Source organism: Styela clava, chromosome 13 (assembly GCF_964204865.1).
Source record: "Styela clava chromosome 13, kaStyClav1.hap1.2, whole genome shotgun sequence".
NCBI lineage: Eukaryota > Metazoa > Chordata > Ascidiacea > Stolidobranchia > Styelidae > Styela > Styela clava.
Genome location: NC_135262.1, coordinates 4,116,870 through 4,129,613, shown reverse-complemented (window position 1 = coordinate 4,129,613; position 12,744 = coordinate 4,116,870). Strand labels below are relative to the sequence as shown.

Below are 12,744 nucleotides of genomic sequence, written 5' to 3'. Positions count from 1 at the left end.
GTCACGATCCATTCAAGTCAGGTCCCAGCAAATTTCAAATTCGAGTCTTAAGTCCCCGAGTCCCACGTCAGGCACAATACAATGAGGTGGTCGCATATTCTGTGATTTCCATATACAGCGTTGAAACTGGCGCATCTGAAAGCGGTGAGAAGTGTTTAAAATGCCTGAATATGTGGATCGTCGTGTAAGATGACCAGGCAATTAAAGCGTAAGACTCAGCCGTGTTGTCACCGTATACGTTACACATATCGGATGCAATTCCCATGTCCAGCACACGGTACTCATGTAGTATGTGTACCAGGTTGGGGTAAGGCCGTATTTTTATTTCGATTTTCCTTATTTTAGTTCTATTACGAGTTCGAGGATTGTCTGTGTTAGCCAACTAAATAGTGCCCATAGGTTTCAGTCCCTTTACACAACTTGATGTAAAGTAGGCGAACAAAATTAGTTACATCCATATTGGTACACATACTTCTGGAGCGTCCAGCACCCCACTCGGGGTTGTATGAATTGTGTAGCTTATGTCAAACTCGAAATATTGCGTTCGGTTTTGTTTCAATAGCGCCTTTTTCGGAGCGAAATCATACTTCGTATGCGTCATATGAAGGAAAGTTGAATTGTTGTTGAACATGGAATGCATCAAATAATTTAAAGGGCTCTCTGTGCAACTATCCTACTTGCGATAAGTATCAGATGTTAGAAGCAAGGCGATCGAAAACAACAAATATTTTTTCGCTGAATTTAAAGAACAATCTACGGGTGATTTGCTCAAATTGTTCTTTGTCGTACAGTGTCCATAAAATTACAATTTTTTTCTATTTACCTCAAATGTCTTTCATCAAATCATTACATGAGGTAATGAGGTACAGGTTAAAAGTGAAACAGGTTTTAATGGAGCTTTATTTACGTCGGTGTCCATTTATCTCATTCGTTGTTTTAGAGGAACAAGCTCGCAGATGTTTTTACTATAAATTTTCGATCTATTTTGGGATGTTTTGTACAAAGTCTCCGCCTAATGCAAAAATGTGCGATTTGAGAAAAACACCCGCCACGTTTTTGAATAATATTCTTAATTATCCAGTTGGGGTTAAAGTTGGAGTTGGAGATGATTTAAAAATATAAATATCCAGTGCAATCTACATTCATACCCCAAATCCAATCTGAATAAATACTAATTTTCTTGTTTTGCGCGTTGGCCGGAGTTGTTGTTTGGCGGGGGCTTGTAAAAATGATTCCTATTTTGAAGTTCGTTTAGTAGAGAGAACGGTGGAGGAATTACTTCCTTTTCATTGTTCTCGGGGGGAAATACAGAAATATTATTTTGTAGTTGGTGTAGTTTTAACTATCATTGTTGAGTTGTTTTGTATTATCGCAATCAGGGACAGATTTTCCATTATGCAAGGTAGGCTGAAGCTTTGGGGCTTCATTATCTTGTGGCGGTTGGTGGTTAGTCGTGACGCGACGAAAGACTAGGCTTACGTACCGGTAGTGTGAAAGATTAGATACTCGTACTGCTTCGTTTTGGTTTTCGTGTCCATATATTTGAACATTACTCTCTTGTATTTCAGACCAAATAACTTCTGCAGAAATATATATGTTTTAAAGTGATAAACAACGAACGAAAGACGGAAACCATGACCCCGGAGAGAATTGGCAGTAAATCACCGAAAGTCAAATTAGAGAAAATTAAAAAAATAAAAAGTAAGCTAAGCGAATGTATTTATTTATATTATAATAGTTAGGCCGAGTATAGAATCTGAATTTCTTCCCCTTTGGGAATAAAGTTTTGAATTTTCATCATATTCCCTCATAACGGCTTCCTCCACCATCAAGTCCATGCATCTGAAAACGAATCACTGGCTGAATAATCCCACACCCGACGTGGACAGGTAAACGGACGAGAGGCCGTGGTTCGACATATGATTTGTCCGCCTTATCGTCTTCCCCTTCCCTCCGAGATAAATATTAGCACTGTCCTATCCCAACCGCGTGACATGCAATTTTAAAGTGTTTCACAACCTTTTCAGCGCAATGAACCCTTTCGTCCACTCGCCTGAAAATTGTAGCCCAGTCAACAAAACTAGTCCATACTGGATATCGTTTGAACAAGGGCGCCAAAAAAGCGGGGATTTTCAAAATTTCCATGAACGCCATTTTACGTAGATAAACCACTGACTGGAAATTGGACAATAGACAGTGATCTTATGATTGAGTCGTCTCACCGACTTTTGTTTCCTTCCAGATAAACAAGAAAATCCAATCCCATTATAAAAATCTCAATACAATATAAGCTCACTTCCTCTCGATATTTTTATTTCAAAGATGACAGGAAAGAAGAATCCGAAACAAAGACTTTTGATAAAATAGGAAGTCGGCCATCGAAAATTGAATTGGAAAAGATCGGAAAAGTGAAAGGTAGAACGTAATACATTTATAGCAACCATTTGTATTAAAATAGCCATGCGCCCCTTTTTAAGATGACTTTCAGAAATGTTGTTGTTGGCCGCGGTGCGCTGATGTACCAGGAAGGGGTCTCTAATTCAAATGTTCATGACAGCTGCGCATCGAAACTGCTTTTGGAGGGTGATCCAAGATCTTGCCTGCCCAGAACTCTTTGCATATATATAAGATACGCAAGGCCAAATAGTCAAATATCATGAACTCTCCAGGACTTTTCCTTATTCCCTAGATTTCCCAGGATCCCGGTTCGGAACCACTAAACTGAACGATTAAGTTTAGTGGTTGAATATATATAACTTTTTGTCTGAAATTACTGCCAAATTCATTTTCCAATCAGACTTGATAGTTGATTCAGTTTTTTGATGTAGAGTAAGACGAAATTTTACAGGATAAAATATTTTCAAATTGGAAATAACTTAAACTCATATTTTTGCAGCAATAATAACGTACAAATACCTCATTTCAACAATATTCATTATAAATTGTCACCCAACGATCATAGTGGGACGCATTTTCAAATTTTTCCATTGGTGCCATTCTACGTAGATACGCCACTGACTGACAATTGGACTATAGGCAGTGATCTTCGATATGATTGAGTCGTCTTACCGTTTTTTTTTCCATCAGATAGTCAAGCAAATCCTATATTAATATAAATATTGTCAATACAATTTAAGCTCACTTCGTCACGATTTTTGTATATTTTTTAAAGCTAACAAAAACAAAGAACCTGGAATAAAGACCTTCGATAAAATAGACAGTCGGCCATCGAAAATCAAATTGGAAAAAAATGAAAAAGTGAATGGTAAAAAAAATTAAATCATTAAATCCGGTGTCCGCCATCTTGGTTCACATACTTCGAGAGCACCCAATTTTTTTTTCATTCCGAGAAATCTATACAACGAACGATAAAGTAGTTGAACTTTTAAGTGATATGGACCATATTTGAGAAAATATTTTATTCCATTTTTTACATTTCACATAGTTTGTATTGGAGTTAAGTCTTTGTATATATATATATATATATATCACAAAATAAAATTTGGTAAAGTATTATTTTTTAAACATTTTTACAGCCGTGACGTGGGTATTCCCGCAGTGTGGCCATAATTTTATTCCGATTTTCCTTATTCTAGTTTTATTACGAGTTCGGGACTGTCTGTTTTATCCAAGTGAATATACCCCGTTCCCATAGGTTTCAGTCCCTTTACACAACTTGCTGTAAATAGGCGAACAAAATTAGTTACCTCCATATTGGTACACACACTTATGGAGCGTCGTAATGTGAGCGGTATGAAAGATAGTTATGAAAATATTTATTTTTTTTTACAAACTTCTTCATTGTTGTTAAGTCGCTATCTTATTGTGCATCCAAAATGTCACTTTTTATAAAAAAAACATTCAATTTAAAATGAATTAATATATTTTACCTTTTAACATGTTTCACTACCACCAGAGACTGAACACAAAAAACTATTCATCGCGATCATTGCTTCATTTCTGGTTCTCTTCGCAGTTGGATTGGTTTATGGATTACTTCTAAGTGAGTCGTGATTTGTATAATTTTAGCAGTCAACGAATCCTTGGTATATTCTTCTAATTAAAGATTTTTTTATCATGTTGCATTGAACGAATATTCGGTACTCCCGTGGTATATGTACCAGGCCAGGGTTGGGGAAAAATTGTATTCCAATTTTCTTTATTTTGTTCTATTACGAGTTCGGGGATTGTCTGTGTTAGCCAAATAAATATACCCCCTTCCCAAAGGTTTCAGTTCTTTTAAATGTAATGTTTCTAAATTTGTCACCCAAAATCAGTTTTGAGTTCATTCCTTTTCAATAAATTTTTTTACAAATTCACTTCCAACAGTGTCATGCACGAGCGGATATGACACGTTAGGACGATTTTAGAGTGTCGCCATTCGATAACCAGTATCACTTTGGGGATAAATTCGTTATTTCAGGTAAAATTCATTAAAAAGACTGGAAATTGCTAATTTCTCCAAATTCATGAATTGGATCGATATAGTTCCCGTTGTAATTAGACAAACAGATGACAACCAAAAATATAATTGAATCGATGACATATGGTAATTAGTATTCCAAACCCGAATCGATAACCCTAATGGAATCGATATCACCATACGCACATACGTATAAAAAGATTTCAATTGGATATTTGGGGGTAAGGTATTGAAGAAGGAATGTATTGAAAGGTCTTGTATTAGGACTAGGAGTCATGTCGTCTGGATCGGTGTCGTGTCGTCATGTCTTCATCTATTGTCTGCTGGGGGCAAGCGCATACATAACAGAAAATTCGTGCAAGTTAAAAGACAAGAGCCCGTACTCCGATTAAATAGCTACGAAAGATCTCGTACGTCGACTCAAGTTATATTTAGGACCACTATCTTAAATTAATTGGTGACCCCGACCAAAGAATAGCAAATCTTCTGATGTGGATTCGAAATCGCTAAAGGTGACCCAACAAAACAACGACAACAACGTTAAAGATGGTACAGCAATAAAGGTATCACAGCATGAGGGAACAAAGGCACGAAATCGGAAAAAAATCAGACGACGGATAAAGTCCGCACAATGAACGATATGAACTTCTGTTTGAATTCAAAAATAAAAGGTGAAAATTCAACGAACGATAATCTTTTATAAACGTACGAAAGAAGCGCACGCTTTTAGATATTCATAAAGATCACAGCGAAAAATGATCGAGCAAGACAATCGAATAAAAATATTATTCATCAATTTGTTTTACTTTGGTATATATACATAAGATTTTTCTCTTAACTGGGACATTTATCGTACTACTTCCTTTCTCAATGTATAGTTCTTCTTTGGCGATATTAATTCGGATCTTAATTTCTATGAATTGCTTGAAAACAGACTTAGAGTGTTTACTCAAATTGCAAATAATCTTATGGCCAATTGATTATGCAATGAAGGTGAATATTCGATTTCAAATTTCTTCAAATGTCTTCATCGTTTGTTCTCCGTGTCTATCTACATTAAATTACTTCAACAACATGTTCTTTTATGCTACAATTTTTTAATTTGCTAAATCACCCTGGAGTGTGATTTGTTTTATATTTGTGTATGTATAGTCCGTATTTTCAGTATGATGAAGAAATGAATTACTGGTTACCTGACTCCCGTATTTGTACCTGTAATTATGGCCTAACCCCAACCTGACACACATTCTACGTTCCGGGTTCCGCCATCTTGGTTTACATACTTCGGAAGTGGCCTCATTCGATGGGCAAGATCTTCAAACCTTATATATTCAACCTTCCACGACAGCATACTCAGCTCCAACAACTTCCTTAAAAATCTCGCATAAAATATCAATTTAGATAACATATATTAATCATTTCAGTGAATTTTTGTTTAGAAAATGAGAAACAACAGATAGTAGATAAACAAAAAGCAATTATTACCGAACAACAGAAAGAGATCGACGAGCGACATCAAGTGATTGACAAACTTCTTATAATCTCCACAACTGTAAACAGTATGTGCTTGATAGATTCTATTAAATACGTTCTAGGTAGCATCTTTTATTTTTCTTTATAAAGCTTATTTTTTTTATCCTATTAAATTACATATTTATCCCCGGGGAGAAGAAAGCTGACAAGACGGCTTAACCATATGGCGAACCACGGCCTCTCGCCCGGTCACCACCCCATGTCGGGTATGGAATTAGTTAGTTATATTGGGATATAGTTGGAATAATGGACTTGATGGTGGAGGAAGCCGTAACCGACCAGCGGTTACGTGAACCACCCTACGGCGGCGAGGAGTCCAGCAATCTTCTCGTCCATAACCATCCCAGCATGGGATTCGAACCTGCGAACCCACGCGGAGTAATCAGAAGTGCGGTGGCGAGCGTATTCCAAACGCTTAGCACGATGAGCCACACCTTTCGCTTTATACAATGCCATTTTCTATAGCTTCCACCGATGTGCTAATCTTTTTGTAATGAACAGATTCTTCAGGAATTGGCACTGATAAAACAAAACAACAAACCTGGTTAGGATATCGTCACGCTAATAACCGAATTGCGTAAGTCATTTTTAGCAGTTTTGAGAAAAACGTAAAAGACTTACTAATGATATTGTTTTGCCATTGAGAATCAATAATTTGCCATGGTTCAATTTTTTTTATCGTAGCCGGATTTAAGTTAATTTGTATGACGCAGTTAGGTGACGTCATAATGGCGCACTGTGACTTAGGCAGAAATGTGTCTATGCCTTGGGGACATTCGCAATTTTACTATATGCACCAGTCCTGAAAATTAAACATTCCAAAAACGAATGTAATTCTCAGTATCTACAATGTCTAATCCCCAAAATAGCTAATCAGTTTCAATTACATTATTTTTTATGTTTAAAAATATATATTTCATCAATATAACACGTTCTGCACACCCACCGAAATAAGACTAAGATTAAATATAAAGAATAAAACAGCAATGCACCCAATATAAAATCCAACCAAGTTGAATTGGACTCGGACAGTGAATATCACAAGTGCACGCTTTCCTATACTGTAGTTTAAACATAAATTAATACGCGCTAAGCTGGAATCCGAGATGCAAAAACTCGAAAATACTTCGCAGAGGTTATTTTGCTCTTGTGACGTCACAATAGTCCTTCGGTAACGATGATAATTCATTATGACGAAACAATTGCACAAATGTGCATGTCATACTAAATCTTCATTTTTATGGGTTTCGGAATTCTTAAAATAAAATCTGAGTTAACAGACAGGTGCTCAGCATTATATAAATACCTATTTTATAAAAAAAAAACTCAAAATCGCCAAAAATGACTTTCGCAATTCGGTTATTAGTGTGACGATATAATGATAACGATATAAGATCTTACTTGGCAATTACAAATTCCAATCCTGATTCCCACATCGATATATTTAAAACTCTATGTTTGTTTTTTAATATTCAATGAATTTTTATCTCATGATAAGTACGGCTCGCATTCTGGCTTTTGCACAGTTTGAATAGTAAATATGCGCATAAATATATAATACAATAATATAGCCATCAGTAGAGGTTACGCGAAACTAACTCCCAATCCTTCCTCTATGCCTTTGCGCTAGGGGATTCGTATGCGTACAATGCAAGGATACTGTAGCGGGAATAAACATGTGCGATAGTCAAGCGCAATTAAACGGTTAATAGTTACCGATATTATAACTGTTTTCTTACAATATTGTGGACCAGAGCGCCTTCGGAGCACCTGACATTTTCGTGAAACATGCGCGCCCGCACGGGTAATACTCCGTCTTCAAACGCACCGCCGATCACGCGCCACGGTTTTTCACAACTAATTCCTTTTTGTACAATTTAATATGGTTTTCTCATTATCAAAATCTTTCAATAGTGTTATTGTTGGCATTTGCGAGTAAAGTGAAAGAGGCAAACTGCATTTCATTACAACAATTAATTACTATCGATTAAAATTTAACTATAGATCTAAGGTTGTTATAAACAATTTTCACCGCTGGACGTATCTATTCACGTTATGGATTTCGAGCAAGGCCCAGCATAATTTGCGGGCAAAGATCAAAGCGTTTACTATGTCGAAACGCCTATTCGACTTTTCAGACCACAGAAACTATCTAAAAGGGATACCCCCCACCCCTTCTGAATTTTTTTGAAAACTGAAAAAGTCGCCAATAACGCGTGCAATTGCCCTTTGCTAAAATCGCTGATTGTTTTCATCATTGTGACTTATTATTTAGGTCGTAAACGCCTTTACGTTGGCGTTTATCCTCTCTAAATCATAAATTTGTGACACAATGACTATGATAATTGATTTATTTTCGTACAAGCACAGACTTATGAACCTGGCGAGAATTCTAATAAGTATCCATAAGTTGAAAAGCGGCAATGTAAAATACTAAAAATAAAACTGTGAAATTGTTGAGGCCCGCGACAGTCTGAAAACGCTTTTCTAGGCATCGAAAATCGCAAAATTTCGTGTGCCTACCGCACAAATTATGTTTGCTTGACCTTTAAAATTTTTGTCACTGAAATCGAAACATGGTCAATTGCGAGCGGGATTTGCCTTTTATCGATTACTTCCAAATTGACGTCGAAAAGTTTCGTGGTAACATTAAACAAAGCTGAGAACGCGAATTTTTCCCGGTTTGTGATGATATATAAGATAATTAAAGTATATTCGATCAACTTTTGTATTTATTTATGTATTTTTATTGTACTGAAATAACTTTTACTACGTAAGAATTGACAGAAAATTACGGATTTTTCAAAAGGTTTTATTTTCAAAAATAATCGGAGTGACAACATTGCGATTGAGCGGAGCCAGTGTTACAAGTACATCTCAAATTTATCGAATACGCAAAATAGCAAAAATACGGTTCAAAACAATATATAAACGGGCTGTTTACCACACATTTTTATGTCCGCGGATTGCCATGGTGTTTTAGAGTGGCTCTTGTTTTGTCGACTCAACCGCGGTTTAAATTGAAGACAATTAAATTAATAAATCAAGACATTTTGAATATGCCCGTATCGGTCTTTGATTGATTACTTTGCACAAGTGAAAAATCATTTTTTGTTGAAAAAGTGGGCTCTTTTAACAAGTGGCGTAATCGCGGCCACTGTTCCGCGAGGCTGTGAATTTGTATTTTTGATTTACTAGTATACTTTATAATTATTTTCATTGTATGAAGTAAAATTGTACTATATGGGATTTTATATCAGATATCGAGATTTTTGTAACGGCGATAACGAGTTCAGAAGATTGCAAAAATACGTATCAAAATTAAATACATCAGGCAGCTTATCTCATATTTTTATGTCCACATATCGCCGTGGTACTTTCGTTTAGTAACATTTTTATTTTGAGGTAAGAAGTCGCAGCCGCGAGTTACGTTGCACACAATTAAATTAATATATAAGGACATTTTAGAACCCTGCAAAGTCATTGCGTGAAACCTGAATGTTATTTCGAGTTCAAATGATGATTCAATAAATCGGCAATAATGGCCATTCTACTAATCAAATGATAATTCCTTGGTAAAATTTAGGAAAAAAATTCGCACAATAGCTTGTTACCTTGTTTTGCATTTCTAATTTTACGAAACGGCCGTTAGTGCGATTTATGCAGAACTAGGAATTGAAACAATAACCTAATAGGACTCCTCAAATTTGTGATTTTCTGTTTGTTAGCAAGAGCCGTGGGCTAATTCTCGCGGAATTCAAGAAATTGGTTCAGTGGCGCGCAAGTTCCGTTTCTAAGCGAAGCATCTTAGGTACTCGATATATGAGTAGCAAAATGACATTCTAATACTTAGAGAATGACATCGACAGGTTATGGTTACGTGACGATACACGACGCGGTGTTTTTTGGTAGGCGATCCAAGTTCGCCCCCCCCCCCCAAATTTGGAAAGTGTCCACCCCTGCTCCAGAAGTATGTGCACCAAGATGGCGGACACCGGAACGTCGTATGTGTACCGGCTTAGGATTAGGTCATAATTTTATTTTAATTTTCCCAGTTTTATTACGAGTTCGGTGACTAGCCAAGTGACTCCCGTAGTATTCGTACCTAAAACTATGGCCTAACCCTAACCTGGTACACATACGACGTTCCGGTGTTCGCCATTTTGGTGCACATACTTCTGGAGTACCAATATTTGTAATAATACAGAAAACATAGAGAAAGTAGTTCTCCCTACAACAATTGAATTCCCCACTTGTTGGGAGACCTTACAGGTTCAAATATTCATATATATATATATATATATATACCAGATTTACCAGATTTATTCCTCTCTATATATATATATATATACAGAGGAATAAATCCCACCCGTAATTCATTCAGATTTCTACATTTCTGAAAGCGGTGATGTATTCTGGTACGGGAGATATACCAATGGATTTTATATGGATTATTTGCATTCTGTTAAATTCTGTGAGATTAGCAATTCAACTATAGCACAGATAAAAAACAAGGAAGAGTACGACGGGATTGTAAACATGATAAGACCTACAACCGCCGAACTCGTGGCCGCTTGGACTGGAATTATTTTCGACCCGGTGGTAAGTTATACACATTCTGGACAACCCGCCAGCCCCAATTTGAAATGTAAAAAAACGCATTTCAGCAGAGCGCATTTCAAAAAGCGCTTCCTAGACCCTCAAGACCCCCAGCCTGACCCGATAGCTGATAGATCTAACTTGGCCAACAGAAATTTCAGAAATCAACCTTACCCCCTCCTCACCCTTTGAATCTTGCATAGATTCTGTAATCACGATTTTGTAATCGATTCCTCCACCCCTTCTAGCAACGCACTAGGTTTATAAATTTTGGCGTCGCAGGTTAGAGATAAAGGTTTGAAACCCCGTGTCACCGCCTTAAGGCTGATATAATAAGTATATTTGGCCGAACCGAAAATTCGAAATTGGAAACATAGGGTAGCTCCGTTGGTATTAGTGAGTGCCTTTACTAAATACCACGGAATAAACAGTATATATTCGTTTTCTGAACGGGTTGACTCGGCGCTCCCGTAGTATGTGCACCAAGATGGATGACGGACACTGGAACGTAGTATGTGTGCCAGGTTAGGGTTAGGCCATATTCATATACAGGGTCATACATGTGCATGAACTTGTCCGGGTTCATGAAAAAAATATTTAATTCATCACATTTCTTCAGAAAGGTGAAGTATCTACGGAAGATTCTTTCATTCAATGGGAAGATTCGTCCCAACTCCTTACAGGATATTGGCATCGGCGCTTTGTAAATGTTTATCTGACAGTGTTTGCCGATTCGAATGATATCGGAGGAATGTCAAACACGTATCCCAATGATCTACTCAGCTTTGCTATATGTCAATGGTAATGACAATTTCGACCATATTGTTTACAATTATATATCGGTGACCGTACATTTGAACCCATGCGTATATCCACGGGTTCAATCTATATGCGGGTGCTAAAACCCATGGGTTAGGGTTAGTATGGGTTTAACTATCCGTGAAACAAAAAAAATTCCATAGGTGCAATAGCATACAGGTGCAATTGTCATGGGTTCATGGGAACGTGGGTTCAAATGTAATGGAACCTAATATATCTTATGAGAATTATTTAATAGGCTGTAGGATGGATGGCTCAACTAGCCTTCTGAGATTTTGTTGTCAACAAGTTGCTTTTTGGACACAAATTGTAAATATGAATTGCTAAATTGTTTTTATTACGAACAATTCTTCTTTCTACTAATGGCCCAAATAATTTTAAATCTCATTTTTAAAAGATGATTGAAGCCTCGAAACAGATCTAACCATTCCTGCTGCCCAGGGCGAGTTTCTAATGATGTCCCTTATAGTATACCCAACTACAAAAATCATTCAAGGAATTTACAAATTAAATGTGTCGTTATACATGAGAATAAATAAATTGAAGGTCAAGTAAAGGTGAAAATATTTGTATTATTATTATTTAAAGTGACTTCAAACCATCAAACTAGACAACAAACTCATTTCTACAACTTGTTGCCCCCTCCAGACACGCCCCTGGCAATAACTCGAATTTGCTCCAAGTCTTATGTTACCCGATATTTATCCGAAAATTTTGTCGTTTTATTTTTCAATTCACGTAAACGCTTCTATGTCTTATGTTATAATTGTTCATTTACAAGAAATAAATATGATAAAAATTGCAAAAATTTGTTTTTCTTTGTGTTCGAAAATTGTTCGAGTTCGGAAGTATTGATATCTATAAACAGAAGGAACTCTACGCCGCTTGCTGAGGAGCCCTATAGTGAGGAGTCCAGCAATCCACCCGCACTTAATTATCCCTCATCGGATTCGAACCTGCGAATCCACGCAGGGTAATCAAAGGTGCGCCGAGATTTCGAATTTTGGCGACGGGAGGTCTCCCATTTAATTACCTCCGTAACATATTTGCCACCAATCAACAATTGAAAAAGATGTCTCACATACAAATCAACAAGAAAGGACGTTCGAAATTACATAATCCGCCATCGAATTGGGGAAACTGCCCCGCGAAGCCAAATAGTCGAGCAATCTTCTCTTACACAGAAAAGCTTGGATTTCAATTGTTGTGTTATTACTGATTGGTATAATGAATTCGTATTTTAGATAAACTGGGGAAGTTGATACTCCGTGGATACATATCATGCATTGGTGTTTTAAATTTCATTCGAACTTCTAAAAAGTTGCCTGAACTTTCGCCCTACGTTTTGCATTGTGTTTTGTAGGATCATA

General features: G+C 36.8%; 1 protein-coding gene across 2 annotated transcripts; it reads left to right on the top strand.

Moving 5' to 3' along the window:
* The first annotated feature begins 4,698 nt into the window (after positions 1-4,698).
* Positions 4,699-12,176, top strand: LOC120333248 (uncharacterized). 2 transcript variants are annotated; one of them, XM_039400617.2, is made up of 4 exons: positions 4,699-5,094; positions 5,863-6,018; positions 10,341-10,558; positions 11,175-12,176. In XM_039400617.2, the coding sequence occupies exons 1-4, from the start codon at positions 5,055-5,057 to the stop codon at positions 11,358-11,360; spliced, it is 600 nt and encodes a 199-aa protein (XP_039256551.2). In that variant the 5' UTR covers positions 4,699-5,054; the 3' UTR covers positions 11,361-12,176. The 2 variants fall into 2 exon arrangements, with proteins under 2 accessions (XP_039256551.2, XP_039256552.2); XM_039400618.2 differs by having other exon boundaries at positions 4,703-5,094; positions 5,863-5,982.
* Positions 12,177-12,744: the final 568 nt, after the last annotated feature.

What these genes read in the sequence shown, in the direction of transcription:
- LOC120333248 (XM_039400617.2), top strand. Translation starts at nt 5,055, where the DNA reads ATGAACGATATGAACTTCTGTTTGAATTCAAAAATAAAAG. An exon ending in TTTGAATTCAAAAATAAAAG is followed by an intron (nt 5,095 to 5,862) that starts GTGAAAATTCAA and finishes ATTTTTGTTTAG; the next exon opens with AAAATGAGAAACAACAGATA. An exon ending in GAATTATTTTCGACCCGGTG is followed by an intron (nt 10,559 to 11,174) that starts GTAAGTTATACA and finishes ACATTTCTTCAG; the next exon opens with AAAGGTGAAGTATCTACGGA.